The 18,612-nt window shown below is 43.0% G+C and overlaps 1 protein-coding gene across 1 annotated transcript in view; it reads right to left on the bottom strand.

The window, feature by feature from the left end:
• Nucleotides 1–18,612, bottom strand: part of MRPL3 (mitochondrial ribosomal protein L3) — a 78,686-nt gene that overhangs the window by 34,679 nt on the left and 25,395 nt on the right. Inside the window, exons 5-6 of the mRNA XM_056520656.1 lie at nt 15,211–15,310; nt 10,503–10,563 (exon numbers count right to left, since the gene is read on the bottom strand). Of these exons, the coding sequence (XP_056376631.1) occupies nt 10,503–10,563; nt 15,211–15,310 (161 nt within the window). The remainder of the gene's footprint in view (nt 1–10,502; nt 10,564–15,210; nt 15,311–18,612) is intronic.

Genomic DNA, 18,612 nt, shown 5'->3' with positions numbered 1-18,612 from the left:
CTTGACAGTTTTCCAGTAGTACACACACAGTTACTTCCTCTACTCTTCCTGTCTGGTCATTCATTCTTGACAGTGCTGGTAAAAGTGCACTGGAACAAACAGGCTGGCACTCTGCTGGGCAATGATTTACAGTACACTACAATAGATGGCATGTAGAAGGTGGGCGAGGTTATTGATGCACTGGCTTTGCAAGCTGTTATGTAAGCAGAAAGGAAAGAAACAGCAGCACAGCAAGAAAGGGGATATACTAAGTAATAAACCGTCACAAATGATGATGAGAAGCCTGCAGTGTAAAGGTAGGGGGAGAGCTTCTATTCAGGAGGCAGCACTTTGTACATATTAGGAGCACTGGTATTTACACAAAGTACAGCTGCTCAAAACTGGAGGGAGAGAGGGAGGGAGAGGGAGGGAGGGAGAGGGGGAGAGGGAGAGAGGGAGAGAGGGGGAGAGGGAGAGGGAGAGAGGGAGAGAGGGAGAGAGGGAGAGAGGGGGAGAGGGGGAGAGGGGGAGAGGGGGGGGAGGGGGGGAGGGAGAGGGAGAGGGAGAGGGAGAGGGAGAGAGAGAGAGAGAGAGAGCGCTCTAGAAAAACAAAGATAGTAGGGCAAGATTTGTTTATATAAATTTTTTTTTCAATCCTCAAAAACAATACTACAATTCCATTATGGAATAAACAACAAAATAACAAAAACCAGTCATACAAATATTAACTTTACAACAATTTTATATAGGCTATACTGAACAAAATCTAAAAGTGTGGTAAGCAAAAATGTGGTTTGATCTTTTCAATGCTAGTCGCTTATTTGTTGTTGTGAAAAAAAGAACAAGAAAAACAAACAAACAAAAAAAGAAACAAAAACAAAAAAAGAAACAAACAAAAAAACATCAGGGTGGTTGACAGGTTCACTTATGCATCTCCAATTTGTAAAAGAAAAAAAAAAAGAAAAAAAATCCATATGCTTCATATAACTTGACAGAAGAATCAATTACTGCCAAGCCCTTTCTACACTCTCAAGAGACTGGCTAAACAAGTTCCCAGGGCAGTATCATGTAGTAGATTAACATGACTATGTAATATATAGAGGAAATCTATAGTAACATATACCATACAATAGATAAATTATGGGTAAGATGTAATTTACAAATCTGTTTCATTTTCTTGCACCAGTTGATTTGAATTTTTTTTCCCACTGGAGTACCCCTTTACACAGTCTCTATTTACATAGAGTGTTACATTTTAATTTGTTTACGAAGCATTTTACATGAATAGTCGAGCAGCTGTTTATCTAAATTTAAAAACAAAACCAGACACATAAAGGAACATTTTTATTACCCATTACCTATCTGAACCTAAACTTAGCAGAAGGTCACAAAATATAATTAAAAGAACACACCGTGTTATCCCCTTTTTTTTTTTACTTTTTATTATCTATTACAAACACAAAACTGAATTATGGTAGATATATAGAAATTAAACTACACCAATTTTAAAATTGGTTATGCACTATAAAGTGCTGAATCAGCGAGACAAACCTACTGGTACAGTAGGGTTACAATGCGATAGAAATGTACTAGAGAAACACAGTGCTGAGAAAGGGTATCATTAGTTAATGTATCCCAAAGCATTAACTCTGTGTTGTCCAGGCCTTGAGATATACCGTATATACTCGAGTATAAGCCGACCCGAGTATAAGCCGAGACCCCTAATTTCAACCCAAAATCCCAGGAAAAGTTATTGACTCAAGTATAAGCCTAGGGTGGGAAATACATCATCCCCCCCTGTCATCATCCAGACCCCCGTCATTAACATCCTCATCATCATCCCCTTGTCATCATCCCACACATCCCCCCTTCATCATCCCCTTATCATCCCACACATCCCCCCTTCATCATCCCCTTATCATCCCACACATCCCCCCTTCATCATCCCCTTATCATCCCACACATCCCCCCTTCATCATCCCCTTATCATCCCACACATCCCCCCCTTCATCATCCCCTTATCATCCCACACATCCCCCACTTCATCATCCCCTTATCATCCCACACATCCCCCCCTTCATCATCCCCTTATCATCCCACACATCCCCCCTTCATCATCCCCTTATCATCCCACACATCCCCCCTTCATCATCCCACACATCCCCCCTTCATCATCCCACACATCCCCCCCCTTCATCATCCCCTTATCATCCCACACATCCCCCCTTCATCATCCCCTTATCATCCCACACATCCCCCCTTCATCATCCCCTTATCATCCCGCACATCCCCCCTTCATCATCCCCTTATCATCCCACACATCCCCCCTTCATCATCCCCTTATCATCCCACACATCCCCCCTTCATCATCCCCTTGTCATCATTCGCCCTCAGTGGTCTTCAACCTGCGGACCTCCAGAGGTTTCAAAACTACAACTCCCAGCAAGCCCGGGCAGCCATCGGCTGTCCGGGCTTGCTGGGAGTTGTAGTTTTGAAACCTCCGGAGGTCCGCAGGTTGAAGACCACTGCGGCCTTCGACATCATCCAGTCCCCTCTCACCCCCTTTAGTTCTGAGTACTCACCTCCGCTCGGCGCTGGTCCGGTCCTGCAGGGCTGTCCGGTGAGGAGGTGGTCCGGGCTGCTATCTTCACCGGGGGCGCCTCTTCTCCGCGCTTCCGGCCCGGAATAGAGGCGTTGCCTTGACAACGACGCAGAAGTACGTTGGCAATGAACGCACCTCTGCGTCGTTGTCAAGGCAACGTGACTATTCTGAGGCCGGGCCCGAAGCGCTTAGAAGAGGCCTCCCCGGTGAAGATAGCAGCCCGGAACCACTATCCCACCGGACCACCTCCTCACCGGACAGCCCTGCAGCACCGGACCAGCGCCGAGCGGAGGTGAGTAGTCAGAACTAAAGGGGGGTGAGAGGGGGCTGGATGATGTCGAAGGCCGCAGTGGTCTTCAACCTGCGGACCTCCGGAGGTTTCAAAACTACAACTCCCAGCAAGCCCGGACAGCCGATGGCTGGCCGGGCTTGCTGGGAGTTGTAGTTTTGAAACCTCTGGAGGTCCGCAGGTTGAAGACCACTGCGGGTGGGGGAGTTCACTCGAGTATAAGCCGAGGGGGGTGTTTTCAGCACGAAAAATCGTGCTGAAAAACTCGGCTTATACTCGAGTATATACGGTAGGTCCCTGCCACTGGTCTTGTATAAAGAATAGGTTAACACATTGAAGTGCTTTGCAATCTGTGTTGAGATGGAAAAGGGTGAATTATTAAAAACTCTTACAAGGCCGGTCTCATCAAGTGATTTTTCTCCATCTTAAGATGGCCAGCAATGAGCAGATATTAAAAAATCTTTTGTTAAACATCCAGGAACGTTTACCAAGGACTGGAACTGCTAGGGGATAACATGATGCATCCCTTCTACAATTCATTTTAAACTAGACCCACCTATACTCCACAGAATACAGATTTCTATAGCAGCTGCAATGCTGATGTTCAATATATGCTTATTCTGCACCAAGATCTTCTCCTATATGAGGGTCAATGGAACAAAGACAGATCGCAAGACAAACAAAAATATACAATTCTGCACTTTACATTTCCAGAACAACCTAACAAATGCAATGGAAATACAAGTGGAAGTTGAGCTGTACTTCTGCGTACAACAGAGCTGCAACATAATGCAGGATTTTCTGTGGCTAACATACACATTACATGAATACTAGCGAAAACCTGACCTCGGCAGGACCTGCATACTGTAATGTGTATGAAGGTCTCTCTATGACAAATGTTGGTAAAAAGAAGAATTCGCCAGTTGGATTACAACTTGATCCTTTGTCAAAATAAGCTACTGCCAGATATACCGTATATACTTGAGTATAAGCAAAGTTTTCCAGCACGATTTTTCGTGCTGAAAATGCTCCCCTCGGCTTATACTCGAGTGAACTCTCCGCCTGTCAATCCCTTCTCCGTAGTCTTCAACCTGCGGACCTCCAGATGTTGCAAAACTACAACTCCCAGCATGCCCGGACAGCCATCGGCTGTCCGGGCATGCTGGGAGTAGTAGTTTTGAAACATCTGGAGGTCCGCAGGTTGAAGACCACTGCGGCCTTCGTCATCATCCAGACCCCCCCCTCCCCCTTTAGTTTTCTACTCACCTCCCCTCAGTGGGAAGTTAGGGTGAGCTGGTCCGGGCCATCTATGCTGTAGGGACCGTTCGGTGGGGAGGGTTAGTCGTTCCGGGCTGTCCATCTTCACCGGGAGGCCCTCTTCTCCGCTCCGGGCCCGGCCTAGTGATGTTGCCTTGACGACGATGCACAGGGACGTCCGTGCGCAGCAGCATGACGTCCTTGCGCGTCGTCGTCAAGGCAACGTCACTTGGCGACGACGATGGCTATCCGGGCATGCTGGAAGTTGTAGTTTTGCAACATCTGGAGGTCCACAGGTTGAAGACCACTGAGGGATTGACTGGCGGTGATGATGACGGGGTGATGATGACGGGGGTGTTAATAAAGGGCGTCTGGATGATGACAGGGGGGGGAATGATGTATTTCCCACCCTAGGCTTATAGTCGAGTAAATAACTTTTCCTGGGTTTTTGGGGTGAAATAAGTTGCCTCAGCTTATATTCGGGTCGGCTTATACTAGAGTATATACGGTATGTGGTATTGTCTTATATCCCTCTTCCTATTAAATAAAATGTCCAGAACATGCATGTTTACAGAGGAGATAGAAGTAGTAGCTGCATTTACCAACAGCTACACCTACTCAAAATGTATAGGTACCTCTTTGAAAACCTGTATCGTACTACATTATAGTACAGTATTGCACCTTAGGTCACCAGAAATGGAAATGATAAAAGCAAATGATAGGTCAATGAAGGGTCCTGTGAAAACAAAGGCAACAGCACCAATATGAATAAACGTAAAGTTTTAGCGTCACATTAAAAGTTTTGATCAGTTGGGGTGTGGGTACTGACACCTCGGCCAATTGCTATAGCAAGCGCTCCCTAAGTGTTTTCTCTCCTCACTGCAGAAGACAGATTCTATAGACAGTACACAGAGCCAATCTCTTCTGCAGTAAAAATGTAGTTGGCCACTTTCTCAAATGCAGTTTGTAGAGGGAATAAAAAAACAAACAAAAAAAAAAGTAAACATACTGGTGCTTACATTTACTTGACACTTTTTGGGATGTTTTGCCTATGGGCAGGTTATTGAAAGTTTAGAAAAATAAAAGAATTAAAATAATAATCCAACTATTTTGTCCTAACACTAACCCTTCATGTGGAAAAATTGTACATTTGTAGCCACTAGCTCAGTTGTTTACAAGGTTGATCCACGTAAACAATTCCAGCAGTGGCACGCAGGGATAGCAATATTCTACTGTACATCAAAGACGTTACCTGCTAAATGTCACCTCCGTGCTATCACAATGTTTCCAAAGCGCTGCATGATACTGGCACAATCACTTTCACCCAGAAAGACAGAACCACCATGGGGATATGACCTTTCTATTTTATAACTTCATTGTAAATAAACAGCTGCTACAACCGGAGGCGCTGCGCCAGAACAGTATGCTGTATATGTGTCTTTCTTTATCAGAAGCATTCAATCTTTACCCCATTATCAATTACTTATACTCCCAGGATTTCCTTTAAGGAGCTTATCACAACTGAAGATGGAAGAGATTTTGACAAGAATATTTTACTACACGCAGTAAACTTTCAAGCAGTAATCCTACTGAAGGACACAGATGTCAGCATCTCTCCAAAGGTAAATGGTTCACAAAATAGAATAAGAACAACTAAGAATAACAACAAATGTTACTGTACGTTGTGACATGTTATCGAGTAATGCAGACACATTTATTCATACTATGTGAGCACAATGAATGGGAAAGTGAACGGGACCGATCTGCAGAGATGGATACAGATGTCAGAACAGAGGAGCTTCACTGTGGCGGGTATACAGATAAACAGATCCCGGCACCAGAGGTGTGTTAACACAGGGGTTCTCCCCTAGGGGTATGCCACCGGTTGTGCGGGGGTATGCCAATGCGCTGACAAATACTGGCCATACATTGGCCAGTATTTGTCAGTGCACAACGGAGAATAGCCGCGGCAGCTCTCTGTATAGTATCTAAGATGGAGAGGCCGGGGGGAATGGAAAAAGGGGAACAGAGGGAGGGGGGGGGGGGGGGGGAAATAATGTCACAAGGGGATTAAGTATCACATTAGTATAAAGGTAAGCACCTGCCATTTTGAAAAGAAGCAATTTTATGAATTATTTTGTCCATGGACATACTTTCAACCTTTGGGGGTACATTCGCGAAAAACGTTGTGAACCACTGTGTTAACAACTTGATTGTCAGTAAGAGGAGGCACTGTACTGTATCACTCGGGGGTGCAGATGCTGATAGCAGATGGGTAACATAGGGAGTATGCAAAGAGAAAATGATGCCAGCACTCACCCGTTCGTGATGAATAATCATGGTGTTTATTTTATTTTATTTTTTTAGAAGTTTCACGCAGTAAGTCAGGTTTGCAGGGAGCGGAAAAAGTGGAGCTCAGCCAAGCTCATGTAGCAACTTTGCCGTCTCGCGGGTTCTCTGATTTACAGGACAGTGCATGTGGATGGGGCTTTATAAAGCAGGAAAAAACACATGCAAAAAGTTGGGCGTGCTGCAGATATTCACAAATCCAAAATGTCCATTCTGGTGTAAAAATGTCAAAGATTTCATGCTTCAATGCAAATCTAGGCAAAATCCACAGTAAAACCTGTGTTTGGTGCAGTAGTGTGAGGTATAAAAATCAATGTCCGATTAGTAATGAGCACAAGCTCCACTCTGCTCAACAGTCTGGTATTGATCTACTTGAAATACCATCAAGTCAGCATGGAGGAATATCAATATACACATATGCACTGCATGATAGAAGGAGAAGAAAACTTTTAGCACAACACAGGGGTAGGTTGTAATTATACAATAAGTATATTGACTGGTAGGCAAAAATATGACCTGGGAACCAAAAAGCAGTGAATCAATATTCTATTAAATGAATGATGACCAGCATTTTTATACACTGGCCTAAAACAAAGATGGACCAAATTAAAGGAAATATGCAGCAAACAAAACTTATCCCCTATCCACAGGGGCTTCCCCCCTCTCCCATAGAGCTGTATGGGGAAAGGGTGGGGAGGGGGCGTACAGTCGATCTCAGTGAGGTCGACGCTAAGTGCATTATAGGGATAGGGGATACGTTTTGTTGGCTGCAGATGTCCTTTAAATAAGGGGCATGGGGTGCTTAATAAATTTGGCCAACTAGGACGGTGTGCACCACACACTCCAATGTTCAGACTTCTAAATGAAGTACATCTTTTAGGCTGTAAGGATACACCTCACCTCATATTAGGCCTTGTCCACTTTTATATGTACGTGTTTGTCTTAATAGATTTCTGACTGACACTAGGCTATTCCTCAATCCAAAACATTTGAGTTCTTCCAAAAAGTGGAGTTTCACTTTAAGTAAATAAGAACAGCAATATTAGTACATGGATACAGAGAGTTTAAAAGAAGAGCCAATGCTTATGATGCACAAGTAAAACCTCACAATGTAGGTTGGTAGAAAAGTGGTTTGTAGACACTGATTCCAAGGACGGGCTGTAAATGCATTCTGACCATGGCACTTTATAGAAGTAAGGTTTAATTTGTACTTTCCAATATGAGGATTGATAAGAGAGGAACTAGGTACAGCTGCTTCCTTTCTGTGTGTGTCTACAGAAGAAAATGTTCATAGCAGCATACCAGAAATAATGTTCATTTTCCATTTCCCACATTCACACTTGTTATGAGGCAGCAGGCCTAAACTATTTGATTTTCATTGAATAGCACAATACAATGTAGATTCCTCTGGGTCCTGTGCATGCCCTACCCTCTATACAGTATGATTTGTCTGCCTGGTGAAACCACTTTCAATGTTCACTCTGTAAGACTGAAAACCTTCATAAAATAGAAATGATCTGCCAGACTCAATCAATCACTGGAGGCAGCTTACTGCTGCTCTTGTCCTGTGTGATTCCGGGATAATAATCAAGGAAACAGCACGGAGCCTGGAATATTCCAAGACAGGCAGAGAAAATGCTTACATTACACGTAAAAGCCCATTTGTGGCTGCAAATATTCATTTTTATGATAACACACATCTGGAAATGTAACTATAATGTGCAAAAGAAAATACAGAATACACAAATTTTTATAGATGACTGAAGATACAGATAAAAATGGAATGTATAGAGCTTGTTACAAGGGGTCTCAGTTTGTATTCTAAAAACAGATGTAGCAAACCTTAAAGGGGTTCTCCGGTGCTTACACATCTTATCCCCTATCCAAAGGATAGGGGATAAGATGCCTGATCGCGGGAGTCCCGCCGCTGGGGACCCCCCTGATCTTGCACGCGGCACCCCGTTTGTAATCAGTCCCCGGAGCGTGTTTGCTCCGGATCTGATTACCAGCGACCACAGGGATGACGGCGTGTGACGTCACGCCTCCGCCCCCGTGTGATGTCACGCTCCGCCCTTCAATGCAAGCCTATGGCAGGGGGCGTGAAAGCTATCACTCCCCCTCCTGTAGGCTTGCATTGAGGGGTGGAGCGTGACATCACACGGGGGCGGAGGCGTGACGTCACACGCCATCGGCCCTGTGGTCGCCGGTAATCAGACCCGGAGCGATCACGGGACTGATAATAAACGGGGTGCGGCGTGCTAAAATCAGGGGGGTCCCCAGCGGCGGGACTCCCGCGATCAGGCATCTTATCCCCTATCCTTTGGATAGGGGATAAGATGTCTAAGCACCGGAGAACCCCTTTAAGGATATTTGAAGGGTTTGTTCTATCTCCTTGCATCTGTTTTTCCAGCTCCTCTGGCCTGTTTGCAGTGGCTGGAGGTGATCGAGAAAGCAGCTGAAACGGGGAAGTTATACAATTTGTGTAACTTCCATTGCCTTTAATGGGAGTTACACAAAAGATGTAGCGTCAAGACAGAGTATCCCTCTAAGCTACACCATTTGCACAACTCCCCTTAAAGTCAATGGGAGTTGCACCAATTTAGTAACTTCCCTGACCACTGGAAACAGCCACGAGGAATCAGAAAAGCTAGAAATAAGGAAATGGGACAACACCTTTAACATGTTACTATTTATTTCTATGGCATGTGACATGTTTTTCTTCTGCAGCCCACATGTATTCTAATACACTGCAAAACAGTCAACTTGGAGCCTGGAGAGTCTTTCTGATGGAATTAACACCAATCAGCTTGTTTTCAGTAAAACTGCAAAAAGTTTATTTATATAGATTTTTTGGCACAAATTGCACTTGATTTTTGTGCCCACGTCGTTATGCGCCGAATGTTAAAGTAATAGCATTACCCCTTCCCCATTGTCTTCCCTAGAATGGCAAAGGGCGTTCATAGGTTATTTTGTTCAGTAGATAAGGTGAGAATCTACAATAGTGTTGCTTGATACGAAGTACTGTGAAATGAACATTAAATGATAGCACTTATAAAGGAGTTATAAGGAGTGTAAATGTATAGCAGTCACTGCAGCTACACAAGAAGCTTATAAGAAGCAATGTGGCACAGAGTTGTCTACTGCAGGTTTTCGCCGGCTCATATTCATCTAATGACACGGTTTACGTCAGAACTACAATAGCATGAAGAATGTTCCTCAAGATGCGATTCCTAAAGCACAATTCAATGTTAGAGAAATGTTAACCTCGTCAATTACCAACATTTTGGGCCTGACAGGAAGATACATACAACCACCTTAATAGACAGTGACATTTTAAACAAAAGGAAAATAAAACAACCTTTCGCTTCAAAGTGCAAGTTGGATATTTTTATCAAGTATTGTATCAAAATGCTACTCAACATTATTGATTTTCCACACTGACAACACTGAAATTGCAGGCATTTCAGCACAACACAGAATAAGCCACTTAAAGAGGCAGAGCTTTAAAATGAAATACATGAAACTGCCTCTTCTTAGAGGGTCTAAAAATCTGTTCAGTGTATGTTGTCTTACTATTAAAGTAAACCATAAAACTACCATGGACTCTGACTCTGTGCATTGCAATGAATTGCACATACAATCTATGCTAACCATCTGCATTTAATAATATTGCTATAATACAATATTTAATGCCACACTGCAAAAACTGTTCAGGAATGGTTTGAGGGACATTTTAGGTGTTAACTTGGCTTCCAAATTCCCCAAGCTGAATTTGAAAATGGAAGGGGGGGGGGAGTGACTGCACTAAAAGATTTCATCCATGGCGGCTTTGCCTTACAAATCATCAGGATTAAGGATTCTATCACTAACGACTTGGTGCCAAATACCACAGGACACCTTCAAAAGTATTGTGAAATCCATGCCTCGATGGGTCAGAGTAGTTTTGGCAGCATGAGAGGTATTTTAATGTTGTGGCTGATTGATTAATAATGGAGATCTGATGAAAACATAGACGCAGATACTTACGTTTTTGCTGTGACATCTACATACTGCCCAGGCCTGAAATGTGCAGCATAAAGGGGAGTACCTAGACCGGGAGGCAAAAACAAATAAAAATGTATTCAAGGAACCAATAATACTTTTCAGAAAATGACTGGCTGACTGCGACACCTTTGTACCAGTGTTGATAAATCTCCCTCATTTGATATTTCAAGAGAAAGGCATTAGCTAAATTAAATATAGACCTTAAAGAAATAGTTCAGGATTTGTTTCTGTTTACATAGCGTAGCATAGGCTATTATTGAATAACATAAAGGGTGTCCCCTGTGCTCTCTCCAGTCTGAGGAGAGGAGTGCTATCAGACAAGAGAGAGCACAGAGGAGTGCTATTAGACAGGAGAGAGCGCAGATGAGTACTATCAGACAGGAGAGAGCACAGAGGAGTCCTATCAGACAGGAGAGAGCACAGAGGAGTCCTATCAGACAGGAGAGAGCACAGAGGAGTCCCATCAGACAGGAGAGAGCACAGAGGAGTCCTATCAAACAGGAGAGAGGACAGAGGAGTCCTATCAGACTGGAGAGAGGACAGAGGAGTCCTATCAGACAGGAGAGAGCACAGAGGAGTCCTATCAGACTGGAGAGAGGACAGAGGAGTCCTATCAGATAGGAAAGAGCACAGAGGCATGGACAAAGTCCAGTAAGTGAGGGTGTGCTAGCACTCCTCTGTGCTCTCTCCAGTCTGACAGCGCTCCTCTGTGCTCTCTCCAGTCTGACAGCACTCCTCTGTGCTCTCTCCAGTCTGATAGCACTCCTCTGTGCTCTCTCCAGTCTGATAGCACTCCTCTGTGCTCTCTCCAGTCTGATAGCACTCCTCTGTGCTCTCTCCAGTCTGATAGCACTCCTCTGTTCTCTCTCCTGTCTGATAGCACTCCTCTGTGCTCTCTCCAGTCTGATAGTACTCCTCTGTGTTCTCTCCTGTCTGTTGGTACTCCTCTGTGCTCTCTCCAGTCTGATAGGACTCCTCTGTGCTCTCTGCTGTCCTAACCCTCACTTACTGGACTTTGTCCATGCCTGTGCTTCAGCTTGGACAAAGCCATGATTTTATAAGCCATGATTTCTATAAAAATGAAATAAAATTTCATTATGAAGTATATTAGAAAGGTTAATGTTTTGCCAAGATGTACAACATATGAAAAGTTTTTGAATCTGACAGTGTCCATTTAAAAGGGTACTCCTGAAGAAAACAATTTGTTTCTAATCAACTGGTGTCAGAAAGTTAAAAACAGATTTCTAAATTGCAATTTAAAAATTGTAACCCTTCCAGGATTTAAACCACAAAGGAAGTTGAGTTGTTCGTTTCTGTCTGACCACAGTGCTCTCTGCTGAAATCTGTTCATGTCAGGAACTGTCCCGAGTGGGAGCAAATCCCCATAGCAAACCTCTCCTACTCGGGACAGTTCCTGACATAGACAGAGGTGTCAGCAGAGAGCACTGTGGTCAGACAGAAAAGAACTATACAACTTCCTCTCTAGTATACAGCAGCTGATACGTACTGAAAGGATTAAAGGACATTTGCAGCCAAAATACACTCATCCCCCATCCACAGGCTCTGCCGCAGCTCTCCCGTGCAGGATGCATTTCGGATGCATTGTGACGTCGCAGCTGACATGCCTCCTCCATGTAGTTGTATGGGCCCCATTTGGGAGATTGCTGGGGGGGGGGAGCAGCGGTCGGACGCCCCATGATCAGACACTTATCCCCTGTGGATAGGGGAAAAGTTGTCTATTGCTGCAGATGTCCTTTAAGATTTTTAAATAGAAGTAATTTACAAATCTGCTTAACTCATTGTCACCAGTTGACATTTACAAAATTTGTTTTCCACCAAAGTATCCCTTTAATTTACTTGTATGCCATGGTCTTTACATAGATAACTAAAGGGAATTGAGTGCGGAAATTCCGCTGTGTGAACCCAACTTTGCTTACACTATAGAGTTTCATATGAGATACAGCTACAGTCTGTTTACTTTTCTCTCTGTTAGCTCTTACACACAGGAAAGCAACTGGCTTCATCTTATAGGACACACTAGAGAATTTGCACACTGTATAACTCTGCAACTGCTCAGTGTATGGACATGCCTCTATTAGGGATGTCCCGATACCTTTTTTTAAATTTTTTAATGACTGAGTATGGGCACCAATACTTTTTCTTAACAACTCGCCGATACCAATTACCGATACTTTTTTCAGTGTCACGTGACAGGGTTTGTTTTTTCCCTTAAGGTACGTTCACATGGGCAGATCCACAGCGTATTTTACGCTGCGGATCCACCGCTGAAGGACCGCTACGTGGTGCCTTTAGATGTGCCTGCTCAGAGCGGCAATATGCCACTACGACCAGACACTGCAATTTGCGAGTCGCAGCGCTCATGGGCAGTGTACTCGCACATCGCGGCCGCTCTCGGACTAGCTCATGGAAGTTTTTATAATAGAAAGGGCTTTATTAGATAACAATTTTTTTTAATTTTATTTAAACTTTTTTGAAAAGGGGGGTGGTTCAAATTTTTTGTTGGGAATGGGTTAATTCACTTTTTCTTTTTTACAATTCCCCCCCCCCCCCACTTTTTTAGTCCCCATAGGGACTATTACATGCATTCTGTAGATTGCATACCGATCAATGCTATCCCATAGCATAGCAGTGATCAGTGTTATTGGAGTGCCGATCGGACACAAAGGAGCAGGGTAAGGGATCTCCGGCCGTCCTTAACTTTGATCACGGTGTCTAAACAGTTAATGCGGATCCTGGCTATGATGTGCGCTCCCGCCGGCAGGTATCGGGTTGGGTATCGGGGACATTTGCACGAGTACAAGTACTCATGCAAATGTCCAGTATCGGGACATCCCTAGCCTCTATATCACTACTTTCCTTTTAGAGAAGGCAGACATTCTATCATCAGCAGCATTCTGTACATGGTGACAAGAGAAGCATCTCCTGTCTACACATTAGAGAATGTAACTTTCTCATTATTAAACAAATGGTCACATGACCCAGCTGCAGTAATGATGCCTAATGTGGATGGCATGGTTAGTTTTGTAATAATATAGCATAGTGTGCTCGCCTACACCTGCAAATAGTTTAGTTTAAAGGGTACCTTTCTCTTTTAAAAAGTTAACACATGTTAGATATTTTGATCTGTGGGGGGATCCGTTGTTCTCTAAAATAAACAAGCAGGAGCTCTTAGCTGAGTGCTCTGCCCTTTTTGTTTCTCTTCAGAACCACTTGGCTATCCTCTCTGAGCAGCGCACCCGATGTACGGATTGATAAAGGAAGATGGTCAATATGTACACCAAATGCTGCCCAAAGAAAAAAAAGTTCTGACGTGTTGCTATGTCAGAAGTTTTATAAAAAATAATTAAAATAAATTGAAAAATTTAAAAAAAAAGAGACGGGTACCCTGTAAAAATGCCCTATGATTTTATGAATACAGCCCCCTACTAATCTCAATGGTAGCAAAAAAATACAAAATTAAAAATATGGGAAGATTTATCAAAACCTGTCTAGAGTAAAAGTTGCTGAGTTGCCCATAGCAACCAATCAGATCGCTTCTTTCATTTTTGAAAAGGCCTCTAAAAAAAATAAAAGAAGTGATCTAATTGGTTGCTACTCAGCAACTTTTCCTCTTGACAGGTTTTGATAAATCTCCCCTTATGTGCTGCCTGACCATGCAGGTATGCTCAGTTTTATCTGTTCCCATGTAGAGACAATAAAAACAATGGAGAGACGCTCCTAAAGTCTTATGGCTGTTATAGCAGACCACATATGTTCAAATACAAAGAATACACTAACCAGACTAGGTAGTGCTATCATAGGCACAACGCTAAATAAAGAAGTATCCAGGAGTGTTCTGGGACAGCAATGTAAGACAAAACACCACTTTCCTGAGTACTGCAACTTCATTTACTAAAACACCAGTTATTCCACCAGTATAATATGCCAACAAATCAGATCTCTTCTTTTATTTTTCAGAGGCTAGTCAAATTTTCTGTACACAGGTTTTACTAAATAGCCCACAATGAGTTTTGGAGTGTATTCCCATGCCTTCAAGCCCAAACGCATTGGCCCTCATTTACTGTTGAAAACCCGACATGTTTTGTCGGGTTGTGCGCCAGATTCTGGCGCATTATGCCAGAAATTCTTTCTGCGCCAGGATTTGCGCCAGGATTGAGAAAAACCTGACTAACTCTCCATTTTACTGAGAAACCCAGAAAAGGGGCATGGCCGTGTGGTACAGGGGGCGTGGCCACCAAACAGGAGTGTGTTCCTGGCATTTTCACAAAAACCAACATATTTCCGGAGGTTTCCACAGAAAATGTGGTGGATTTGAGCTGAGGAAACCCCGACAGATCAGATGTGTAAAAAAAAAAAAAAGCAAACTGTAGGGAAAAAAAATTGTAGGGAATTAAAATCCACAAAGAATAGTACAGGGCCATTGTCTGTATTGTGTTCCTACAATAAACACTGTTGGTATATCACAATGCTGGAAGAATTAGTGTTTTACCGAATGAAGGTGCAACCCCTGGGCACGTGGTGTTTTTCTTACATTGCTCATCTCTTCCCACTTTCCACTAAGTGACTGAATGTAGGGGGCAGTAGGAAGGGACATCAGAATTAGAATAAACAGGGTTAACACACACAAGAATTAAAATAAATAAAAGTACCAGTTCTTACAGTACCTTACCTGGCTTAAGGATGGCATTGTCAGACACTTTAAATATGCTGATTTTCTGCTTAGGGGGAACTCCTGCTTCTCTGTAAAATTCCAATATAGATTCTGGTTTCTGTTATGAACAGAAAGAAACAAAACACTTCAAAACTCTATTTTTAATAACAAATTATCTTTAAGCCCAGGGACCTACACTTAACCCCTTAAGGACTCAGCCCATTTGGACCTTAAGGACTTATTTTTAGGTTTTTGTTTTTTCCTCCTCGCCTTCTAAAAATCATAACTCTTATATTTTCATCCTCAGACAAGTATGAGGGCTTGTTTTTTTGTGCGACCAGTTGTCCGTTGTAATGACATCACTCATTTTACCATAAAATGTATGGCGCAACCAAAAAACACTATTTGTGTGGGGAAATTGATAAGAAAACCACAATTTTGAAAAATTTGGAAGGTTTCCTTTTCATGCTGTACACTTTACAGTAAAAATTACATGTTTTCTTTATTCTGTGGGTCAATATGATTAAAATGATACCCATGGTTACATACTTTATTATTATACCGCTTTAAAAAAAATCGCAAACTTTTTAACTAAATTAGTGTGTTTAAAATCCATCTATTTTGCTGACCTATAACTTTTTCATTTTTCCGTATAAGTGGCGGTATGAGGGCAAATTTTTTGCACCGTGATCTGTCATTTTGATACATTTGCATATATAAAACTTAATACATTTTTTTATCAATTTTATTTGGAATAAAATGTTATAAAAAAAAAAAAGCAGCCATTTTCTTTTTTAACGTTTGCTGTACAGGATAATTAATATTATATTTTAATAGTGCGGAAATTCACACACGCGGCCATAAATTTGTTTATAAAATTTTTTTTCTTTTACATTATTTAGGGGTAAAATGGGGAAAAACGGACAATTTACATTTTTATTGAGGGAAGGGATTTTTCATATTTTTTAACTTTTTTTTATTTATTTTTTACACTTTAATAGTCCCCATAGGGAACTATTTATAGCAATCATTCGATTGCTAATACTGTTCAGTGCTATGAATAGGGCACAGCACTGATCAGTATTATCGGTCATCTTCTGCTCTGGTCTGCTCGATTTCAGACCAGAAGACCAGTGGAAGGCAGCGGAGGCAGGTGAGGGGACCTCCGTTTGCCGTTATGGATCATCGGATCGCGACATCTGTATTGATCACGGCATCTGAGGGGTTAATGGCGGACATCCGCACTATCGCGGATCTCAGCTATTACCGGCGGGTCCCTGGCTGCTATCAGCAGCCGGGACCTGCCACGCATGACTCGAGCATCGCTATCGCTCCGATGCTCACGTTCATGTATAGGACGTAGAGTACCTGCTTCGTTAAAGGGGTACTCCAGTGAAAAACATTTATTTTATTTTTTTAAATCAACTGGTGCCAGAAATTTAAACAGATTTATAAATTACTTCTATTTAAAAATCTTAATCCTTCCAGTACTTATCAGCTGCTGTATGTTCCAGAGGAAGTTTTCTTCTTTTTAAATTTCTTTTCTGTCTGACCACAGTGCTCTCTGCTGACATCTCTGTCTATCTCAGGAACTGTAAAGAGCAGGCGCAAAGCCCCATAGCAAACCTATCCTGCTTTTGACAGGTCCCGAGACAGAGGTGTCAGTAGAGAGCCCTGTGGTCAGACAGAAAATAAATTTAAAAAGAAAACAACTTCCTCTGGAGCATATGGTAGATGATAAGTATTGGAAGGATTAAGATTTTTAAATATAAGTCATTTACAAATCTGTAACTTTCTCCAGAGTACACCTTTAATCCCCTAACCCTGGAGGAGAGCTGCCTCCACCCTTGGAGACGTGAAGGAGTGACAACCCGTTCAGTTGGTAACTTGCTGAACAGGTTGTCACTCCTGCATGCCTCTGGGGGTGGGGGCCACTCTGCTCAGAGGATGGGTGAGCAGCCAGGCCCTGTTCTGGAGATCGGGTGGGGGAGGGGGGGGGATTCGGGGGCAGCAGCCAGACTCCCCCATGATCAGACACTTACTCCCTATTCTGTAAATAGGGGACAAGTGTAGTTGCCCGGACTACCCCTTTAATATTAAAATGATGTGAAACAGAACTGATACACATGCCACCCCAACATTATGTGAATTCAAATAGAGAAAAAAAAAAAACAGACATGGTCGCACATCTACAACATGCACAGTGATCCTAGGCTTTCTGAGTAAAATGTATTAAACTAACAGGTCATTATTGTACTTAAAGGGGTATTCCAGGAATTTTTTTTTATTTGACTATGCTAGAGGGGCTGAAAAGTTAGTGTAGTTAATAATATAGTGTCTGTACCGGTGTGTGATTGTTTTCTCACAATTCTTCTGTGATTTTCACCCCACTATTTATTTTTAACAGCATACAAAATGACTGTTGTCTCAGATTTTTCCCAGCTTGCAATGCGTCCGAGACCTGACTCGCTAGTCAGCTGATGACAGGGAGCCTATTTGCTTCAATGGGTGGAGAGATTGCTTGGTGGGAGAGAGATCAACTGCAACTAATGCAACAGCTGTAGGCACCCTGATTGAAAACCACAGGTCTTTTGTTTCAATGGGTGGGTGGATGATGTGTGGGAGGAAGGAAAATGGAATTGTGGGATTTGTAGTAAAAAAAAAGAAAAAAGTCAAACAGGAAATACAAGTTCACAAAAAGCTAGCCACAGTGTTATGGTAATCTCATGACATAGCCATTTAGCCCCAAGACAAGCGCAGATCCTTCCTAAGCATGTCCATTAGTGCCTGCCAGGTACGTACTAAAATCACCTTATGGTGGATAACCCCTTTAATGATCATGAAGTGCAAGCCCGCTAGCCACGTCACGGCCACCTGTAAGTAGCCAGTCCCTAACATCCCTGGCATGAAATGGCACTGCACTGAGCGGTAACCACCACCGCCGCAACACCAGTGGCCACAGGGGGAACTACCCACTAGCAAAGTAGCGCCTATGCCGCGCAACCAGACCCTGGACCGCACCTTACCACAGACATGGTGCCGCGGCAGCAATGGATGCCGCACATCGCAGAACCAGTGTAACAGTTGACAAAGCTCACGTAGGGCCCTTTCCAGCTTCCTGCCAATTTATGTAGGCCTGGGCTGTGGGGGAGGGGCAGAGTGCTGACCAAGTAAAAACAAAAAAAAAGAGGGGGACAGGTGGTCATGACGTGGCTAGCAAGCTTGCACTTCATGATCATCAAGTATACTAACGACCTGTTAGTTTAATACATTTTGCTGAGAAGCCTTAGCTCACTGTGCATGTTGTAGATGTGCGACCATGTCTGTTTTTTTCTCTATTTGAATTCACTCAATTTTGCACCTACAGACCCATATGAGAGCTTATTTTTTGCGCCACCAATTTTACTTTGTAAGGATATC

This window comes from Hyla sarda, chromosome 5 (assembly GCF_029499605.1).
Source record: "Hyla sarda isolate aHylSar1 chromosome 5, aHylSar1.hap1, whole genome shotgun sequence".
Classification (NCBI taxonomy): Eukaryota; Metazoa; Chordata; class Amphibia; order Anura; family Hylidae; genus Hyla; species Hyla sarda.
The sequence above is the reverse complement of the archived record's forward strand: the minus strand, read 5'-3'. Positions and strand labels throughout refer to the sequence as shown.